The sequence below is a fragment of the Furipterus horrens genome, unplaced genomic scaffold (genome assembly GCF_987537825.1).
Source record: "Furipterus horrens unplaced genomic scaffold, mFurHor1.1.pri manual_scaffold_4, whole genome shotgun sequence".
Lineage (NCBI taxonomy): Eukaryota > Metazoa > Chordata > Mammalia > Chiroptera > Furipteridae > Furipterus > Furipterus horrens.
In genome coordinates, this window is record NW_028327174.1 from 45,807,096 (window position 1) to 45,828,037 (window position 20,942).

A 20,942-nucleotide genomic window follows, 5' to 3' on the forward strand; every position below is an offset into this window, starting at 1 on the left:
TATTGGAATTTACTTTTTCAGAGCTGGAATCTAACCAAAGGTTTGCAGCAATCCAGAAAACATATATTCAAGAAAAAGAGCTAAATCTCAGTTAAAACAAGCTTTGTGGCTTATTAACTTATCCTAGTGTCTCATTCCAGTTGCTCTGTAGCTCGGTGGTAGCCTTGAAAAATTACAGTCCCCATTCTTGGTACCAGAGGGAACAGAACAGAGCTGGAGCTTTTTCAAAGCCTTATTCTGAAAGAAATGTAATTATTTGATCTCTCTGGTGGGTCCCTGGAAGACCCTATTCAAAGGCTTATCTTTATTTGACCTAACCAGAGCTTACTTAGTGCTAAAAATCTCTCTGCGGCGTCATTTGTCAAAAATGTTTACTGGCAAATATTTTAATCACAGCTGCCTGAGGTGATATATAACAATTGGGAAAAACAGTAGGCTAACCAAAAAGCTTAAAAGGAAAAGCTAAGGAATAAGATATACATTATGGCTTTGAATCTCTCCAACATACTCCTGGGAACCTAGAAAGTCCTGTACATGTGTAAGGCCATGCACAAGCTCAAAAAATAAAAAGACCTGAGAAGGCCCTGAGCTTTACCTCTGGCTGATCTTTGGGCTCTGTACAAGCAAGAAATAAAGACAAGGCAGAGTCTAAATTGCTGTGAAAGTTGTGTCAACACGTATACAGAGCCCCTCGCAAATACTAGGAGATTAATTGGTTAAAGATGTTTAAGGAAATCTGTCCCTTCATTAGCTGATGATTAAGCTGAGCAGAGACTTCAGTGGCCACACATCATAAACAATACAGACTTGACAGAATTAGTTAAGTCACCAAATAAACAGCAACTAAAATAACTAGGAACCACAGCAAACCTTGGGGAGAGGACAGAATCTGATTTCCAGAGTTGCCACATTAAATGCTGTTTTCAACAAAAATACACTAGACATGCAAAGAAATAACAAAGTGCAGCCCATATTCAGGGGAAAAAAATCAATAGAAACTACTGAAGCCCAGATGTTGTACTTACTAGACAGACCTTAAAACAGCTATTTTAAACATGCTCAAAGAGCTAAAGGAAATAATTTCTAAAGAATTAAAGGAGAGTATGAGAACAATGTCTTACCAAATAGAGAATATGCATGAAGAGCTGTAAGTTATAAAAAGGAACCAAATAGAAATCATCCTAAAGTTGAAAAGTATAACAGGAATGAAGAATTCACTAGAGAGGCTCACCAGCAGATCTGAGCAGACAAACTGGAAGAATAGACAAGCTTGAAGATAAAGCAATCAAGAAACAGAAGAAAAATGAAGAAAAATAAGCAGGTTCTCAGAGACCTGTGGGACACCTTCAACATTACCAACAATGTATAATGGAAGTCCCATAAAAAAGAGACAAGAACGTATTAGAAAGAGTATTTGAAGAGAATAGCCCAAAACTTCCCAAATTTGATGGAAAATGTTAATCCTCGTTTCCAAGAAAGTAACAACTGCTAGTAGGGTCAACTCAAAGATACCCACTTCTAGACACATCAGTCAAAGACAGTCTTGAAGGCAGCAAGAAAGAGGCTGAGCTAGTATAAGGACCCTCAGTAAGATTAATAGATGATTTTTCATCAGATGCCATGAAGGTCAGAGGCAATAGGATGTGATATTTAAAGTGCTAAAAGAAAGAATGTCAACTAGCAAGTCTAACAAAGCTGTTCTTCAAAATTGAAGGAAAAGGTAAGACATTCACAGATAAACAAAAGTTGAGAGAATTTCTCAGAAAGAAAATATGCCCTGTGAGAAAAGAGGGAATCCTTCAGGCTGAAATGAAAGGACTAGAGAGAAACTCAAGTCTACAGGAAGAAATAAAAAGCACCTGTAAAGGTAACAACATAGCTAAATATAAGACATTATAAATATATCTTCTCTTGCTTGTCACTCTTTTTTTTTTTTGTCCTATCTTGTTTTAAAAATATAAGTTTATTTTTAAAATGTGTTGGTGGACACACAATATGTAAAGATGTAATTCATATAACAACCATAGCACAAAGGTGGGGCCAGGGCACAGACCTATATAGGAACAAAGTCACTGTATATTATTGAAATTAAGTTGGAATTACTCCATATTAGACTGTTGTAAATTAAGATGTTAATTGTAATTCCCAGGGTATAACCAAGATTACCTTAAAAATATGGTAAAACAAGATAACAGGAAATTAAAATATCACACAAGACTATATCTATGTAACACAAAAGAATGCAGTAATGGAAATGAGGAACAAAAATAGCATAATACATATAGAAAATAAATAGCAAAATGGCAGACGTAAATCCTACCTCCTCAGTAATTACATAAACGTAAATGGACTAAACTCTCTAATTCAACAGCAGAGATTGGAAAATGGATAAAAAATACACAATCCAACTATATTCTGTCTATAAGAGACACTTTAGATTCAAAGATATAAATAGGTTGATGGTAAATGTATGGAAAGATATACCATGCAAACAGTAACCAGAAGAGAGTTGGTCAGCTAACTGTACACAGTGAAAATTAATTACTATTGTTTTAAACCACTACATTTGGGGGTACTATGTTATGCACGTGTATGGTAATGGTGCATAACTGATTCACTTAGCCAGCAAATGGTAGCATCACACACACACACATACATGTGCACATATAGATATGACCCATGTTATCTTACCCATACAGCTTGGTACAATATTAGGAAACTTAAGAAAATAATTTACCCCGTTAATGGCGTGCTTCTTCACATTAAGCATCCAGAGGTCTATAAGGGACTATGGCCTGGCTGAATCTTTGCAAGTGCATATGGCGGTGGATCAGCACTGGCAGTTGAGTAGAGGCTGGTCTTGGTCTATCCAGAGCAGTTGGCTGAACGAGGAGCCCTACTGGGAAACACTGGCTAATCAGAAAGGAGTCAATACAGTACTGGAGTCTTTTGTGGTAGGAACCATGGTCATCAGAGGGCAAGAGGCTCTGTCAATTTCAGTGATACTTGCCCTGGCCAGGAATACAGTTATGCAGGCCAGAGTCCCTGTGCTGCAACTACCGTTGCTGCAAGGTGCTCCTTTCTCCACTGTTCTTCAAGGGAAGGTAAACCTCTCATTCTTTTATTCACTCAACAAATAAAATATCCACTGTTACACACACTGTCTTGGGCTGAGGATGCAGCAGTGAATAAAACCAAGTCCATTACCCTCACTGAGCTTGTATTTTAGAAGGACTGTGTGTGTGTGTGTTAGATAAGACCTGAGGACACTTGAGCATGAGCAGAGACACGCGTTAACTGAGGAAGACATGTCGATTTTTGAGTAGTGATCGTGTCCCTAGGCAGCAATGCACTCCGCCCTTGAAAGGAATAGCAGAGTCGCGCTAGAGCAGTGACAGGAGAGCCACTGGCTGAGTCTTACAGAAGCTGGTGGGCAATGGTAAGGACTAGGTTTTATTCTGTCACCACAAACCATAACTGCTATGTACCAGTACACAGTGATACTCATGAAGTTTGTTTACTGAATGGGAGAAAAGAAAATTTACTCCATTTATATCATCTAATGCAAACTGTACCCATTCATTGCTACACATGTATGATTTGTGGAACTGATTCCTGGGCGCACCTAGTGGATCAAAACCTCTGGATATGAAGCCCTAAAATCAGTATTTTTTGTAATGTATGGCTGGCTGTACAGTATATGCAAAGGAAATGTGAGAAGGAATATACCAAACTACAAATACGTAGTTCAGTCACATTATTTCAGTTGAGTAGAAATGCCTTAGAGAACTTAACTTGTAAGTTTTTAGTATCAGCCCTTTTAAGGACAATGCTCCATCTTTTGTAAAACTGCTAACGACACCCATTTGGTCAGATAGCCTGTTTAAAAAGGATCAATTTGATACTGAATTACAAATCAGAGTGCACTCAATATTTGTTGAATGAACAAGCCGGTTTCTCAAAAGCTTAGTGTCAAGTATGTTGGTCACCCTATTGTACTGAGGTGCTTCCCATCACAAGAGGAACTGCAGAACTCACGTTTTCAGTTGCTGCAGCAGTGGGACAGTTCTCATCTAAATTAAGCACCCTTGATACAATTTGACTAGATTTCACACTTCTTAAAATCCTTTTTGGTTTAGACAGGTTAATAACAAATGACATGAATGGGATTTCTGTTATCACCAGGTATTGCATTATGCAGAATTACACAAACATTAAAAAAAATTACACTAGAAAACCAACTTAGTACACAATTTAAAGAGAAAAAAATTTTATTGCAATATAAAATGCACTTATAAAATGTCCAAAGAAGACGTAATTCTTCAATGCTATATAAATTTATTGGGAATACTTTATTCACCTTCTATTGTTATTATGATGCCACCTAAATTATACTGTAAACGATGAGTTATACTCTATAACAAATTCATCACTGATTTTCAACAATCATTGATTTAATAATAATTAGTTTAAGACCATATAATCACATCTATACTCTGGAATGTCCATTTACTTTCATGTAGTGTAGTGGAATTTCGAGTATAATTGCACATGAATGGTACAGAAAAACATTCACTGCTAAATTATTTTATACCTTCATGACAGGTTCACAATCTTTCCGACTAAAAATACCAGCTTCAGGATTCTCAACGCAGGAGTTTGTGTGTATGTTGTGTCTACGTGTGCACCCATGGAACAACTTAAAGTATATCTTTAGTAAACAAGTGCAACATTACTCTTGATTAATTTGCATGTTTAAACATTATAGTCTGATTATTTGTAAACAAACAAAACCCCACACAAATACTCTTTAATTCTAGAAAAAAAAAATCTGTTGAACTATAATTATTCTAATATGCTTCACTTGAACACACACTGAATTTCTAGAAGGTGCATATATTACCTTAGATAATAAGGTGTAAAAGTGAGTGTTTCATATTTTATACTATGAAATGTGCATTTCTGATATTGTTTTATGCAGCATAAAGTTTAGATCAAAAAATTATAAATCCTGGATCCCCACAGTTCATTTAGAAAACATCTCCAAGTTATGGCTCTCGCAGCAGGTTTAATAGATTCAACATGATGAAGTGTTCTAGCTCCCTCTACTTCAAGTATCAAAGAAAAATGAGGCTCAAAATCTCTGTAGATTGTAGCTGAAAATGCAAAGCTTTAGAAAACAGTTAAATGTGTTCTGAAATAACATAAATTGAAATAAGATTCTCAAGCGTTTATCTGTCTTAGGCTGATAAGTACTGGGACGTCAAAACAATTTATTAAACCTGAATATTTGCTCAAAAGTGATAAAGAACATTTGCCTATAAATATATTTTGGAGAGATATCGATCTTAATGTTTAAAGCAAAGTATTATTTGCTTTTGAATTATATTAATTAACATTCAACTGAGCATAAATATTTGGCCTCACACTACTTATAATGAAATTATTTACTTTAGAAATAGAAATTTCTTAAAGCACTAGAAAGAGAAATTACTAAAGCTGTATAAACGTGTCTTTCAATGACATGAGAAATCCTGCAGTACAGAAAATACCTTGTACCCTCAAGGTTTCAGAGTGAGCTGATCTTGAATTTTAATGCCATTTAAAAAACCAAAAAGTCAAATAGAAGACTGCTGCAATAAAGCACTGTTTCTAAAAGTTGCGGGTACGATCCCATTCTGAGAGCAGCGCTCCTCCAAGTAAGAAACTTTCTGCCTCTTCTTAGGCACACTGATTTTCAGCTTAGAAAATAATCTAACCTGGTTCTTAACATGTTCCTTAAGTAGTATGACTATGTTAAGTCTTTCTGCCTTAAAGAAAAAAATCCGATGTCTCACTAGAGTAATAAGTACGTCTTACTTTTAGACATTAGACTTTCTGGAATTGGCCCATCTGTAAAAACCTTTAAGAATTATGTGAAAGTGTTGAATCATCACTCTATGAAAACAGTGTGACAAAATTAAACATCATTGTGTTGAACCCTTTTCTAGCTTTAACTCAAAAATAGAAATCATGAGACTTCTATAACATTAATTTTAAAAACACACAGAAGTGAAAAGTGCTATTTTTCAAAAAGTACAATTTTTTCCTTACTACATATCAACATGGAATGATTTCAGTTCCCCTGTACTAAAAGCTGGACTTTTAAAAAACTAGTATTGTAGTACTTAATGTAATGTTATTAATCAGTAGTGGCTTCAGTTTCAGCTGGACCCCTAATTAGTCTTCGAATTCCCCTTTTTCCTGCGGGACCTTTCGGTTTCGCAAAACTTTGCTTATGTGCATGCTGCTTGGGGTGTACTTCTTCATAAAGGAAGTCTGCAGTCAACTCATCCCCATTGTCTATCTCTATCTGTAAGAAATAAAATTAGAAAAGAGTACTGCAAAATGAAAAGGTCCAACATACAAAACCTAGTAAGAGCCAGTATTCAAGTGTGATGGCTCACAAATAAATGTCTTACAACCATTCCAGCAAGAGAGAATCAAAGACCACATGTAAATAATTTCACTTTCATCTTTTTGTGGGGAAGTAGAGGAAGCGTTTCTTGAATATACAATCAGCTATAATAATTTCTCTTTCTTCTCCAATTTAACTAGTCCCTAAAAGTAGATGCCACCACTAGAGTCTCAAGTTGTTCTGCTCTGATACACTATATTCAAGAAGTATTAACTCATGGTTCCTCATCACCTCAGTCACTCAAAACCACTCTAAGGACAGGGTTGGCAAACTTTGGCCTACAGGCCAATCTCGCCCAAGATAAGAGTGTTTTATATTTTCAAATGGTTGTAAAAACAAAGTAACAAAACAATGAAGAATATGTGATAAAGACCATATGTGGCATGACAGAGCCTAAAATATTTACTATTTGGTTCTCTTGTAGAAAAAGTTAGCCATTACTTGTTATAGAAGGTGCTTCTTAAAGAACTGAAAAAGCATGAAAAATTCAGTACCTAAAACACTTGTAGTTCGTAAGGACTTGTGTTTTCAGAGTTGAAGGTCTCAAGAATAAACCATCTCTTCGCCTATATTTAAGAAACTAAATTTAAGAAAACTGGTAGCTCAGCTTCTCTAAATTCTGCACTGACCAACATAGTAGTCACAAGCCACTAGCCACATGTGGCTAATGAGCCCCTGAAATGGGGCTGTTGTGATTAAGAACCTGAATTCTAAATTTTATTTAATTTTAATTTATATTAAATTTAAATAGCCACATGTAGTTTGTGGCTACATATTAGAGTACAGATCTCTAAGGAGAGTTGGGGTCATGATAGGAGTGAAGGAAATCTCAAGGATTTATACTGAGAACAAAAAAAATACTTATAAATGATAACAGATCATGAACTACTTGGAAAAGACAATAAAAATTAGAAAAAACTCCAACATTGTTAAATAAGTAGGTAGGCATTAGATAAATACATTGTTAAATCAGATAAAATAAATTAGATCAATAGGTAGGTAATTACCTTTCTAATGACATCCATGTGCAGTTGTCTTTCTACAATTTCTAGCAGAGGGCTCTTGCAGCTAGAATATAGCATCCGTTCTCTTATACTGCATGTGTATCCAGGCATTGAATAAATAAAAACTGTAAGTTAAAATATAACAATAAAGACAATTAGCAGCATATCAATTAAAGCGAATACTAAACCCTGTAAAACTATAACTAAGCCTTCTTAGCAAGAACTAAGCAACATGTTAAAAACAATGTGTCATGTACCTATGGACTCCAAATAGTCTCCTTCATGGGAATGTTTATATAGAAAGAAATGGTAACGTGCTGAATCCTTGGGAATCCTCTTTGGCAAATCTTTTAGTTCTGTATTTGTTGTGTTGGCCAAAATTATAATTTCATTTTTTATATCTATTTCCTGTCAATAAGAAAAACAAAATACACTCATTAAAACAGATACAAAGATATTTAAAATTTATAATTACAAGGGCAAACTTACACAGGTTTGACTTTTTCACATGAACATATTATATATGGCCTCTGTAGTTTAAAAATATAAATAAAAATAATCAGGAAGCAAATAAAAAATCTTTAATCTATTAAAAATAGCCCTCTATAGGCCATAAGCTACCAAAAAAGCAGCCATTTCATAATAATCATTATATGTCTTTTTCTTACCAATTGCACATAGTTGAGCTGTCTGTTATTCAATCTTTCCAAAGCCTGAAAAGCATCTCGAGAAATAGGAAATGCTACTCCTTGCAGTGTTTGATGTTTAGTGTCCACACCCACGTCAGTTTGTACCTAAGTGTGACATATTGAATGTACCGATAAATTTTTAGCATTTAGTAGTGTCATATGGCAAACATAACAAAATCCAACTTAATCCTATAAGGTGTCATTCCACCCTTGCCCATTTCAATATAATTCAACTTAACACGGAAAACACTACAAACTTAAAAAAGCAAGTAATTTTTCACTTTTGTTAATGTTCTACTAGCACTTGTCAACATGCACAATGCATGACACATCTCTATGAACATGTTGGTAGTGAACTTAAGTGCTAATGGTGCATTTGGGGGTTTTGTTTATATTTGACACAACTGCAATGAGCTCCACAGGCTCTCTGCATGTCTTCAGATTACACCTTAATCACCAAATTTTACTTGGTAAAACTTATAAACAGTGATATACATATATATATATAATTATGTATACAACCTTACTTTGTTCTACTAGACAAAAAATGTAACACAAAAACCATGCACTGAATTGAAAGGCATACAAACAGTAAACACAGACACAACACAGCTCAACAAACTGCAGAAGTTCCAGACTCAGAGCTTTCATTACTAACAACACGGGTGCACATGTACTGGAAGAAGAGTACTTCAAGAAAGCTTTCAATGCATATGTTTGAGGCTTTTATATTCAGTAAATAGTAACTAATATAGGGTCTCATTTGCAGTGTTGCAACAAAAAGTCAAATAGAAATTTTACTTTAAAATAAATGAATGGAGATTCTACAGCATAAATGATATTGGATAATGAAAACATCATAGAACATATGCAAATGCATACCCCAATACGATCCTCTGGGTTCTGATGGCAAGGAATAAAACAAACTATCAAACTTGTAAAAAAAAAAAAAATCACATAAAAATCCCTACTCAAATTACCTGAGTTAATATAAAAGTATATCCTTGCTATCAGGTTAATATTTAATAATATTTAATCATTTTCCAGACTAATTTCTATTAGTCCGTTACTCCGACAGTAAATAGTGGTTTCTGCTACTTGTTCGTTTCTATAAATTCCAGTAGAAATACAGCTTTTCTAACTTGTAATTAGAATGGATGCAGTAAATACATAAAAAAATGATAAGCTATAATATGGATGAGATTAACTTGAATATGCTAAACAAATATATACACATTTAAACACAATCCAAGTAGTGTTCACAGAAGCTATTATAATATATAGAGCTTCTAGAACTCTTCAATCTTATTGCATTTATGTTTTATTTTCTTTAGTCTCCACTATTATATGAAATAACATAAAACAAATCTGTTTCAGGCAACATCATTAGATATAATATTCTTTGCACTGAACAGGTAACATACTTTTTCCATTATTTAGTATTCAAAGTACAAAGTTAAAAACAGTTGTACTTCTAACAAGATTTACTATTGCCACATATATTATAATGACAGAAAAAAGCTATATATGAAATGGATGTGAGGTTTAATATTCACTTTTAACTTTTTCCTGAAAACACATTCAGCATAGTCTTGTCTCTAAACTAAACAGAATAAATATAAGCTACCTAACCTAGTTATCTCTACATCTATTAATTAAAAATATATTTCAAACACTTAAAATTTTGCAATGAAAATGGTAATTTACCTCATTTATTTTAATCTGTCGTAATTCTTCCTCAGCTGCAGTCAGTGGGGCAGGAGAAGATTGAGACAGCAAATATTTTTGATATCCATTTAATGATACATCTTCCTGTAAGCAGAGAAATGCACTATTATTATTCTCTAGAAGTCAAACCTCAGTGAGGTTATTTAGGACAAACAAAATTATTAATTTAACAGAAATATTTTAATTGAAAATAAATACTATCAAGAATTTTACTATTCCTATTTTTTTAATCCTCTATTCTATAGGTTTCAAATAATTTAAGAGGATTCTACTCTTTATTTCCTCAAGTTTTATTATTACTATCTTTTATGAGTGCAGTGATGGTGATGGATGGCCATATGATGAACCTACTCATACTTTAAGTCTAAAGGACGGTTATTATTAGCCTTCTGGGGAAGCCTGCCCTATAATTATTTAATAATCAACATATTCAGATTCTGAATTCTTATAATAATGATGTAATTTCTCTGTAATTATTCATAGAAAAAAAATGATAGTCCTTATTTCAAAGAGAAAAATATTCCAGAGGTCTACTTTTCATCAAAATTTTGCGATTTGGAAGACTTACGACAGAATTGAGAAACCAGGCCAATTAATGGTGAATAAGCAAAGTATTCCCATCTGATCTTGCACTTTATACAGCAAATTATATTACTTTCTGAATCAGAATAAAAGGTCTAGACAAAAAAGAAAAAAACTGTTCAAAATGTAAATTTCAATTTCCCTAATTTGTATATATGTATAAATGTATGTATTTACATATAGATTTTATAATTTTTAATAACTTAACCAAATAAAATATATTAATTAACTAATTATCCTAATTAACTATCAAATCAATTTACCTGCCTCAATTTTCTGATTTAAAGAAAATAGTTACTGCTTATACAACATGGGTATAAATGTCCACAGTACCTAAAAACTACTTTATCAATTAGTCTCCTATATTTCTGAGCCTATTTCCCCATCATTAAAATGAAATGATCAAACTAAATGAGGGGTTGGACCAGAGCATCTCTAGTGTATATTCTAGTTATTGAAGTCTAACAAAAGAGGTTTCCACATATTTTTTAAAGGTTAAGTGCAATGTTTCAGTTAACTTATGTATCAAATGAAATAGAACAATATTTTCTCTCTTATTTTTGTTTACAGATTCATCAATCTGAATTCATATCAATTACCCCATTACCTAGGACTTCTTCAAATGTGTGTAATTACAGAAGTATAAGTTTTGTACCTTTGCTGTTCCAAATACTTCATCTTTAATGTGGCCACCTCCAAATTCCTTTTTCAGAGTTGCTCTTGTTGCTGCATACAACATTTTTTGACGAACCTATTAAGTTGTGAAAGTTTGCTTAGAAGTTTGTAGATAAAAAGCTATCATTACGAAAGGAAGCACTGTCTAAATACATTAAAATCTTCAAGCACATTAAAAATAAAATAAACTGTGATAAAGCTGAAATCCACTGCCTGTAATATGCTAAAGTATGTGTCTACAAAAAAACATCATAACACCAGCATCTAAACTATCAATGGCTATTATGGTAGATTTCAGTTTATAATATATTTTTCAAAAAGTGGAAAAAATCCAAAATTTAAAAAATTACTGATTTTCAAAGTATAAAATGAGTTCAAGAATGAAAAACTACTTAAAACACTATTTTAAAACATGAGAAGAGAAACAATGAAATGAAGTAACTGATACTGACATTTTACTAAAAGCAAATCTAGATTAGATACTACTAATTAAGAATCAAATTTCATGGCATACCTATGGCATATATGGTATATAACATTATATGAGGGAGGCGGACATAAATAAAAAGAACTAATATATATGATTATTAAAAACTCTAATAGCATCTATGGAAAACTACTAAAGAAAACTGACAACCAACAGAAATAATTTCATAATCCTACATGGTCAAATCTAGTATTTCTTTCAGATAGGCTATATGAAATTAAAAGGGAGAGAATGGCTTTTGAGAATAGTATTTAGATAACTTTAAAAATTAGTTCTTCTACAAGAAACAAGAGAATTATTCTTTAAAATACTGGTAGTATCTATATATTAATTTTGTCTTCTGTTCTAGTCAATCTATACAGTCAATTTTAACTTTACAGAAAAAAAATTGTGTATCACTTGAATTGCAGCTATTAAGAATATTTAATATAATGTTCAATTAGTTCTCAGAATTATCACAATTACTACTCTCAGACCAAATTAGTTGCTTTATCTTTTAGAGGTCCATAGTTATTTATAATTGCCAGAGATTTTAAGATTGTAAATCAATAACAATTCCATTGGCAAGACTTCTGAATCTAAGCACATTACTCATATTACCAATCCAAGGATTTTTTCCACGATCGTTCCCTTCTAAGAGAAATGACTGTTGCTACTTAACTTTCTCTTAGCCTAGGAATATTTCAGAAACAAAAAATTCTAGCATTTAATGTTAAGCAAGTTACAAAAAAGTCACTTACATGAGAATAATCTGGAGACCACGCAATGAATATCCATTCATATCCCTGGGCATTCTGAGAATCTAACCTGAATAATATATAGCATGGTTGTCTGTCCTCCAACAGGGGTAATACATAGGGATCATAATCCTTATCCCAGGAATCTGAAGGCTGACTGCATGATTCAATCACAAGTTTCTCTATAAAAAACAATTTTTAAAAGATACATAAATGATTTGAAATACCAAATGATAGCATAAGAAAGAAGCATAGATTTAGTTATTTCCTAATTACTTTTTCTTCACATCAAAAAGTTGAAAGGAAAATGCTTGCTACACAAAAAATAATTATGATATAAAATAATACTACAAACATACAAAAAAATGTATGACTAGCTGAATGGTTGAACAATGGGTGATTACAGTCTATCTCCTAAAATGCTTATGCTATAAATTATCAACAAACTATACTTAAATAAGTGTACTACCACTCAAAGGATAATTTCTGAAATTAATACTGAACTGTACAATGAGAAAGATTAAATAAAACCAGGTTTAGCTCCAGTTGCATGGATTGGTATAGCCACTTTAAGGCATTATTTGGCAGAATCAAGTTAAGAGCATGAACATACTCTGCAGAGACTCTCTTGCACATATATACAAAGTTGTTCACTGCAGCACTATGTAATAGCAGAAACTGAAAACAGCCCCAATATATCAGTAAGAGAATGGACATGTAATATGTGGCATAGTCACATGCTAAGCTTCTATTCATATTAGAAGTTTTTAAGAGAAAATGGAAGTATTTGTTATTATTGTTTATTCTTTGTAATTTCCTTATTTTAAAAATGTTCTCAAAACAAAAATAAAGTAAAACCAGAAAATAATGGCTTAGGAAATAGTGTCATTTTCCTTCTGTAGAGATGCTGGTTGAACTTTACCATTTTACCTAACTAGTGAGTTAGGAAGTAATGGCATTTAAAATTTTAGCTCAGTATTTCTAAAATATGTTGCATTACAGTATATGTTTATTCCTGTTCAGTGTAGTAATATACATAGAACTGCATATTTTCAAACTATTCTGGTATTTTTAATATATAAGTAGAAAATGGAAAGCAAATGTACTTTCAGTTTATGAGAGAACAAGTTATTTTTCCAAAGCAAAATATTTCAAGGTATTTAAGAAATTAGGCCAATGGAATATTTTAACATTCATTTGTGATTAAGTAGCTATAAAATAAATTATTCAAATTCAAATCTAGAAGAATGAAAAGATTCCCCCACCCAACTAATTTTTCCCTGTTTACAGATTTTGAAGCAATCCATTCATAGTTTGTTACATTTTCAGAACATCTTCCCGAAAGAAAGGGAAATCATTTCTGCAGCAGAGTGCAATCAAGTGGAGAAAACAGAATTTAGAATCCTTTGTTTCTACTTCAAAACTAATTTTACTGAGCAATTCATAAATAACTTTTTTCAGATAATCACCAGTTTACTGATTTCCATTCCGAAGACAGAAGCACTGACATTAGAAATGCACTGCCATGCAGAAACTGAGACAAAAAGTACTAGAGGACAATGTCACACCACAAAACAACATCTTTCTCTTTCCCTGAATGTCAAGTTTAGGATTCAGAAGTTAAGCTGGGGACTGTGGGACATGCCCAAAATGTACTGGATCCAAGTTACCTAAAGGCAAGCTCTGAACTTGTTTCACATTAATAGTTCAAGTCACTGACCACGACTTAGAAGTTTAAAAATTTAACACCCAATAACCCAAGGACAAGCAATAAATAAAAATGTTTAACTAACCATTTTCAATAGATATTTTCAGAAGTCTGTATTTTCCATTTCTTGCTCTGGCAAAGATATCTTTAACCTCTTCACTTGCTGTGGAAGAAAATAAACAAACTTATTTTTTATATTTATGTATTATTATTTTCTAATGCTATTTAAGTGAGGAAAAATGAATTATAAAGTAAAGCAAAATATCTTGAGTATGTAACATCCTTTTCTTATCAGTAATTTAAATTAAAAACTTAAAGGTAGAACATAGTGGACAGTGTATACAGCTGAGAAATATATTTTTAAAGTATATCGTTAATTCTAATTTGTTTTATCTAGATAAATCCATAGGAGAAATAACACTGGGAGTGAATATATTAAAGTTACTCAAACCCGGTAATGAATAAATTAAACTTTGTAAAACACCTTTATTGCTTCTTTGAAAAATGTTCAAAACCTGCTTTCATTCTATTCTAGTCCTTTCCAAGCTTATGCTAAACAAAAACACCTTCATCAATTCATTTTCTATATTTTCAAGTTAAAACTATCAGATATTCTATCCTGATGAGAGAAAAAGTCAAAAGAACGCATTCAGGCTTTTACTTCTGGCTACATTTTTCTAACTTCTATTTCCCAAAATGCTGGAATAAGCTCACTGGGCGAATATATATTTAATAACCTAAACCTTGTGCTCCTATTAAAGCTTCAATTTCGTTTTTGAGTTGCACGTTTGAAACTACTATTTAAGTAATGCTTGTGGTAATGATCAAGCGTGAAAATTAATAATTACATACTGAAAGGTAAAAACTATTGTGGACAAAAACAACGCTTTTAGATTTGAGACTATTTTGCTTCTTTGTACGTGCAGGGGTAGGTGTGGGGTACTGTCAACGACCCTCAAGAACAAAATACAGTGAAATGTTCATGTAGGGAAAAGATTCGTCGTCTGTTACCAAGAAGAGCTTGTGTTTGTATTAGAACTCATTAAGCGATCTCGGGTAACCCCGGGGTATATTATTTGATTGTGATGAGGTGAGCGCTTCCAAGCTGCCCATTTTCAAACGAGGGATGACGGTGAGATATAATTGCACATTCAACTGCCTGCACGGATAATTAAAGGCTGCCACAGAGATCAGACTTTCCAGTTCTCTGGGGAAGTACCTAAGGAAAAGATTAAAACATCCCATACTCATCATTTCAGAACATATTCCATGTTCCTATTTTGGGAGGAAAATGCCGAAGAGTTTGGGAACTCTTAGTGTAAATGAAAAACATTCCAGCATCTTTCTTTTTAGTCAGAATTCTGCAACAATATCCTCTGCACCGTAAAAAAAGAAAAATTCTCCCGTCTCTCGACAGCAAAAGGAGCCACAGTCGCCTCCACCTTCCCAGGTCTTCTCTACCTGATAAAAAGGGGGAAAGTTGGGCTAGTTCTCAGGGGCAGTGGAAGGCACGCCTTCTTCACCCAGGCCGCCTCCGAAACCAATTTCCTTCGCTCCAGCAAATTTCAGGTCCGTCTGCAACGTGGCGGCGGCCGGGCCCGGGGCTGGAAGGGGTGCAGGCCGGGAGCGCCCGGGACCCAAGAGCGCGGGAGGCGCAGAGGCCCGGTTCGCCCCGCGGGACAGACTCCAAGCGCTCCCGGCCACACTTCTACCCTTCCCGACCCGCAACCCTCCTGGCTCGCCCGGGGCCTCCCGGGAGTCCCTTCCCCGCGGGACGCACCAGGCGCCGTTACCTTGGATGCCGGTCTGATGGGACATGGCGGCGGCCGTGGGCTCCCGGGTCCGGCGCTTACTACAGCGAGCGGCCCCGGCCGGCGACTCCAGGAAGTGGCGGCTCCTCGGCCGGCCTAGTGCGTCATCAGTATGCGACCGGCGGCCGCCCCGCCCCGCCCTTGAGGCCGACGGCGTCCTCACGCGCCCCAGCTAACCGCGCCATCCGCTAGTGTTCAGGTGGCGGGGTTGCAGTTCCAAGGTCCCCGGCCCTAACCTTCCGCTCTGCGCCCGGGATCCCTGCCCGCGGCGCTTACCACCGCTTCTCCAACCCTCCCCCCTCGGTGAAACACCACTGAGCCAACTGGATGGCTTTGCTTCCACCGACCGTGGCGATACAGCCATTCACTGGTTCAACAAAAAGGATGCTCAGAAACGGAATGAAAATTTTATGGAACTTACATTTTCACCTTAAATTGATGTGCACAATATTCTTCTTGGTTTGCGGTCTCCTACCAAATTTTCCCACGCTTTTAAGTTAATTTAGCTTACTTTTTTTCAGTTGGGCTCACTTAGGGACCGAGTTTTCCCTTCTCATTCCAAAAAGAGAGCCACTGAGAGTGAGAATATTAGCTGATTTAACTACTCTGTGGTCAGTTATACCATTGTAAACTCTAATACTCTCTACTTAAGATTGACCCAATTATTGTTTAATCAAGTAATTATTCCATATTTACTTGGTAAATTTGCAAGATAAGATATTATTTAAACTTTCTCATTTAAATTTTTATGCACATGTGTTTCCCTTTTTTAGCAATTATTTTTGTATTACTTTTCTGCCACTCCTAGATTATAGTTTTCTAGATGGAAAGCTGGGTCTTCTGTTTCTAGGGCCTTGAACTGATGAATATACAAAATTACAATCTGCTTATCAACAAATAGTTTGTTCAGGCCAAGTTAACAACTCTTTAAATGCAATATATTTTAAATTAGTTACTAACAAGCAGGCAAGCAGTTGTTTTTCTTTGCAAGGATCACAGCAAACATGGTTGCTATGTTCTGTTGCTTGTTATCTAAACTCTTATTTCTCAAACAAATCCTCATATTCTGGAATAAGCAAAATTTAATCTTACTGTTATGACTTGTTTGGATTTAGTAAATGTAGCAGGGAGTTTCATTCTAACCAGATTCTTCTTGACACAGCAGTTCACCCTGAGCAAAGAAAATTGTACAGTTCATTCACAATTTTTTTTGACTGATTCATGTCCTGGTGACAGGAAAATTGCTTAAGGAAGTTGGCATTGCTCAGAAGTACTGAAAAGAAAAAAATAGCTCTGGCGAATTCATGCTTAAAAAGGACCACTGTATCCTTAGCCCTGACAAGAGGGGAAAGTTCATTTTGGGTGCTTGGGATCACTGGTGTCCAGAAAGTACTTATTTTCTGCCAGTACCTGAGTTTAACTTTGAAAAGCTGCATAGACCTTGATTGCATTGTTTTTAAAATGGCAAAAGTTCCTCTGAGCAAAAGAGGGAATTTGACTACTTTTGGTACCTCATATACATGGAATCATACAGTATTTTTCTTTTTATGGCTTGTTTATTTCACCTGACATAATGTCCTCAAGCTTCTTCCATGTTATAAAATGTGTCAGAATTTCCATTTTTTATGGCTACATAATATTCCATTGTATGTATATGTCACATTTCATCCATTCATCCATTGATAGACACTTGGGTTCCTTTCACCTTTTGGCTATTATGAATAATACCGCTCTGAACACAGGTGTACAAATCATCTATTCCAGTCTCTGCTTTCAATTCTTTGGGGCATATACCCAGAAGTAGAATTGCTAGACGGTATGGTAATTCTCTTTTTAATCCTGTTGAGCAAACACCATACCCTTTTCCCTTAGTGGCCACACCATTTTACATTTCGTCCAACAGTGCACAAGAGTCCCAGTTTCTCCACATCCCATTCAGCACTTGTTATTTTCTGGTTTGTATTCATAGTAGCCAATCTAATGGGTGTGAGGTGGTATCTATCTCATTGTGGTTTTGATTTATAGTTCCCTAATGATTAATGATGTTGAGCATCTTTTCATATATTTTTGTCCATTTGTATATATTCTTTGGAGAAATGTTTATTCAAGTCCTTTGCACATTTTTAAATTGGGTTGTTTGTTTTTCTCATGTTGAGTATACTTCTTTATATGTTGTAAATATTGACCCCTTTTCAGATATATGATTTGCAATTATTTGCTCCCCTTCTATAGGTTTCCTTTTCATTCTGTTGATTATGTCCTTGATGCATGGAAGTTTTTAAATTTTGATGTAGTCCAGTGTACCATTTTTTGTTCCTTTGCTCCTTATCTTTAGCATATATTTGCTAATCTCTTGAATATCTTCTAGCTTTCCTTCCTTAAGTTTCTACTAAATAGCTTATAAATGTCATCTACACTTTCTATGTATATTTGCTCACCTTTCACTCCTTAAATCCGTGCTTCCCAAACTGTATGCCTAGATGCCCCAGTCACCGTGAACTCATGGGACTGCCTTGGGGTGGGGTGTGGGGGGTGGAGCATTGCAAATTTTTAAAGGAAACATTGTGATACTTGATGTCTTTCTGACACCATACAAAATACTAGCTTGAGATAGTTTACTGTTTCAATATTATATAGCTCTAAATTCCTTTCCATAATGTCATATCTTTACAAGGATGGATTTTCAGTGGTTGCTGTGATAAAAGCAATTACAGGGTGAAAATCAGTGTGGAACAAGAAATGACAGTGGCTGGTGTCAGTTAAGTTTAAAAAGTTGTGTAGTGTGGAACAGGTGTATGCATCCCAGAGTAAGTATATAATTGTGATTATTTAAAAACAGTCAAATATTATTTTTCCTTGAATTTACATGTATTACTTTTTCAAATAGCTACTAAAATGCTAGTACATAAATACTGATTAAGTTGTGTGGAACTGACTACTTAATAAATGGAACTGGTAAAGTATTACTTTTGACCTAGAAATGCTATAAAAAAATTAATGAGATATAAAATTCCCCTTAAATGGGAACTTCTGCCTTACAACCTTTACATATGGTTTTCTCCACGTAGTCTACTGAAGCCATTTTTCCACAATGTGACTAATACCTTCCTCCTTAATAGCAAAATCAATTCTATTTATCCTCAGATGTTTTATGTTTCTTATGGCTGCTGGAACAAATTAGCACAAACTGGGTTGCTTAAAACAACAGAAAGTTATTTTTCTCATAGTTCTAGAAGTCCAAAATCAAGATGTCAGTACAGCTACCGTTCCCCTGGAGTTACTAGGGAAGAATCTTTTCTTGCCTCTTCCAGATACTGGTAGCTGTTGTCATTTCTTAACTTGCAAGTATATCACTCCAGACTGTGTCCCTATTTTCACATTACTCCCCCTCCTCTGCCTTAAATCTCCTACTGCCTTTCCTCTTAAGGACACTTGTCACTGAATTCAGGACACACCCAGATAATCCAAAATGATGTCTTCACTTTAATATCCTTAGTTTAGTTGCTTCTGCAAATATCCTTTTTCCAAATAAGGTAACATTCTCAGGTTCCGGGGATTAGAATGTGAACATATCTTTTGGGAGGTTACCATTCAACCCACTATAGATATAAGAGGCATTTGATATTTTTTATCATTACTTCTTCTTGACATGCTCCTTTTCCTCTTTTCCTAACACTGCTCTAAACTGATCTTCCTTTTAACTTGGCTGGGCCATGGTGCCCAGAGTATTATTGTCAAACATTATTCTGGGTGTTACTGTGAGCAAGTTTTATGATAAGATTAACATTTAAATTGGTGTACTCTGAATAAAGCAGATTGTGCTTCATAATGTGGATGGACCTCATCCTATAATTAGACCAACAACTGACGTCCCCATAGTGAAAAGGAATTCTTCCAACAGATTGCCTTTGAACTTGAAATGCAACGCTTCCCTGGATCCCCTGCCCCCCATCCCACCCCCAAAGATATGTTCCATTCTAATCCCTGGAACCTGTGAGAGTTACCTTATTTGGAAAAAGGTCTTGCCCCATCAGAGTTTGGACTCACCAAGTCTCCAAACTGCATGATCCAATTCCTTAAAATAGATCTCTTTTTCAATATACATACACATCCTGTTGATTCTGTTTTCCTGGAGAATTGTGACTAATACCCTTTAACTCCACTGCCTTCTTTACCTCACTTTGTCAACATATGTAAAAAAATGAATTCATGTGCCTTTAGCAAATTAGCCCTGCTGTGGACTTAACTGTTTCTTTATATGATACCATCATTTAGAAGTAGACCCTTTTAGTCTGCCACCCAGCTACCTCCCAACCTGAGAGGGCTTGCTCATATTAGCCACATCCCTGGCATCAGAAGTAAAAGTAACACAGTTCATAATTAAAATGCTCAATTTTGGAAGTTTGAGGTTCCTTTCTTCCATATGCAATCTATATTCAGTAAATCACTCTTGCCAATTACCTAGCAAAGTTCAATGAAGCATTAGACAGAGTAGGCAATTAATATTAAACAAAGTATTCCATTTACCAGTCCCTCTCTTATGCCTCTTTTGAATCCTCACATCCAATTATTTTCTAAATCTTTTACAGTCAACTGGTTTTGCTTTTGGAAGCAAAACCTTTCTTTGGGTTCCCTTCTTTGTCTCTCATTGCCCTACTCTTCTTACCATACCTTATGTTCTTTTATATTTAGCCCTACATTAATGATTTCACACTCAACTCTCAAGTTCATTTCCTGGAATGATTTCCTACTGGCCAAGCCCCTGCATACAGACTCTCAGTGCCTCTCCACTGCCTGCAGAGTACAGTTCAAGCTCCTCAGCTTGGCATCCAAGGCCCCCAGCAATGTCCTTCCTAACTGTGCCCTATGCGCCAAACTGACACAGTCATCCCTAAAACATACACTGGATTGTCTGTATTATGCTGTTTTTCCTGATCTGGAAGACAGCTCTTCACTCCCCTTGATACACACCCCAGCATTTTTTTCAGTTGTCTCAGCTTTTCAATATTTAACCCATTCTTTGGAGCTATATCAACTAGTATGAAGCCTTCCCTCTGGCTCAAT

General features: G+C 35.0%; 1 protein-coding gene across 2 annotated transcripts; it reads right to left on the reverse strand.

Moving 5' to 3' along the window:
- Positions 1–4,433: 4,433 nt before the first annotated feature.
- Positions 4,434–15,963, reverse strand: TWF1 (twinfilin actin binding protein 1). 2 transcript variants are annotated; one of them, XM_090275527.1, is made up of 10 exons: positions 15,861–15,919; positions 15,315–15,528; positions 14,153–14,230; positions 12,363–12,541; positions 11,116–11,211; positions 9,858–9,962; positions 8,130–8,255; positions 7,719–7,869; positions 7,465–7,586; positions 4,434–6,352 (listed from the first exon to the last, which is right to left on the reverse strand). In XM_090275527.1, the coding sequence occupies exons 2-10, from the start codon at positions 15,319–15,321 to the stop codon at positions 6,182–6,184; spliced, it is 1,035 nt and encodes a 344-aa protein (XP_090131653.1). In that variant the 5' UTR covers positions 15,322–15,528; positions 15,861–15,919; the 3' UTR covers positions 4,434–6,181. The 2 variants fall into 2 exon arrangements, with proteins under 2 accessions (XP_090131653.1, XP_090131654.1); XM_090275528.1 differs by lacking the exon at positions 15,315–15,528 and having other exon boundaries at positions 15,861–15,963.
- Between the last annotated feature and the right edge of the window lie 4,979 nt (positions 15,964–20,942).

What these genes read in the sequence shown, in the direction of transcription:
- TWF1 (XM_090275528.1), bottom strand. Translation starts at nt 15,885, where the DNA reads ATGTCCCATCAGACCGGCATCCAAG. An exon ending in GGTCTCCAGATTATTCTCAT is followed by an intron (nt 11,212 to 12,362) that starts GTAAGTGACTTT and finishes ACAACTTAATAG; the next exon opens with GTTCGTCAAAAAATGTTGTA. An exon ending in ACATGGATGTCATTAGAAAG is followed by an intron (nt 6,353 to 7,464) that starts GTAATTACCTAC and finishes TATTTCTTACAG; the next exon opens with ATAGAGATAGACAATGGGGA.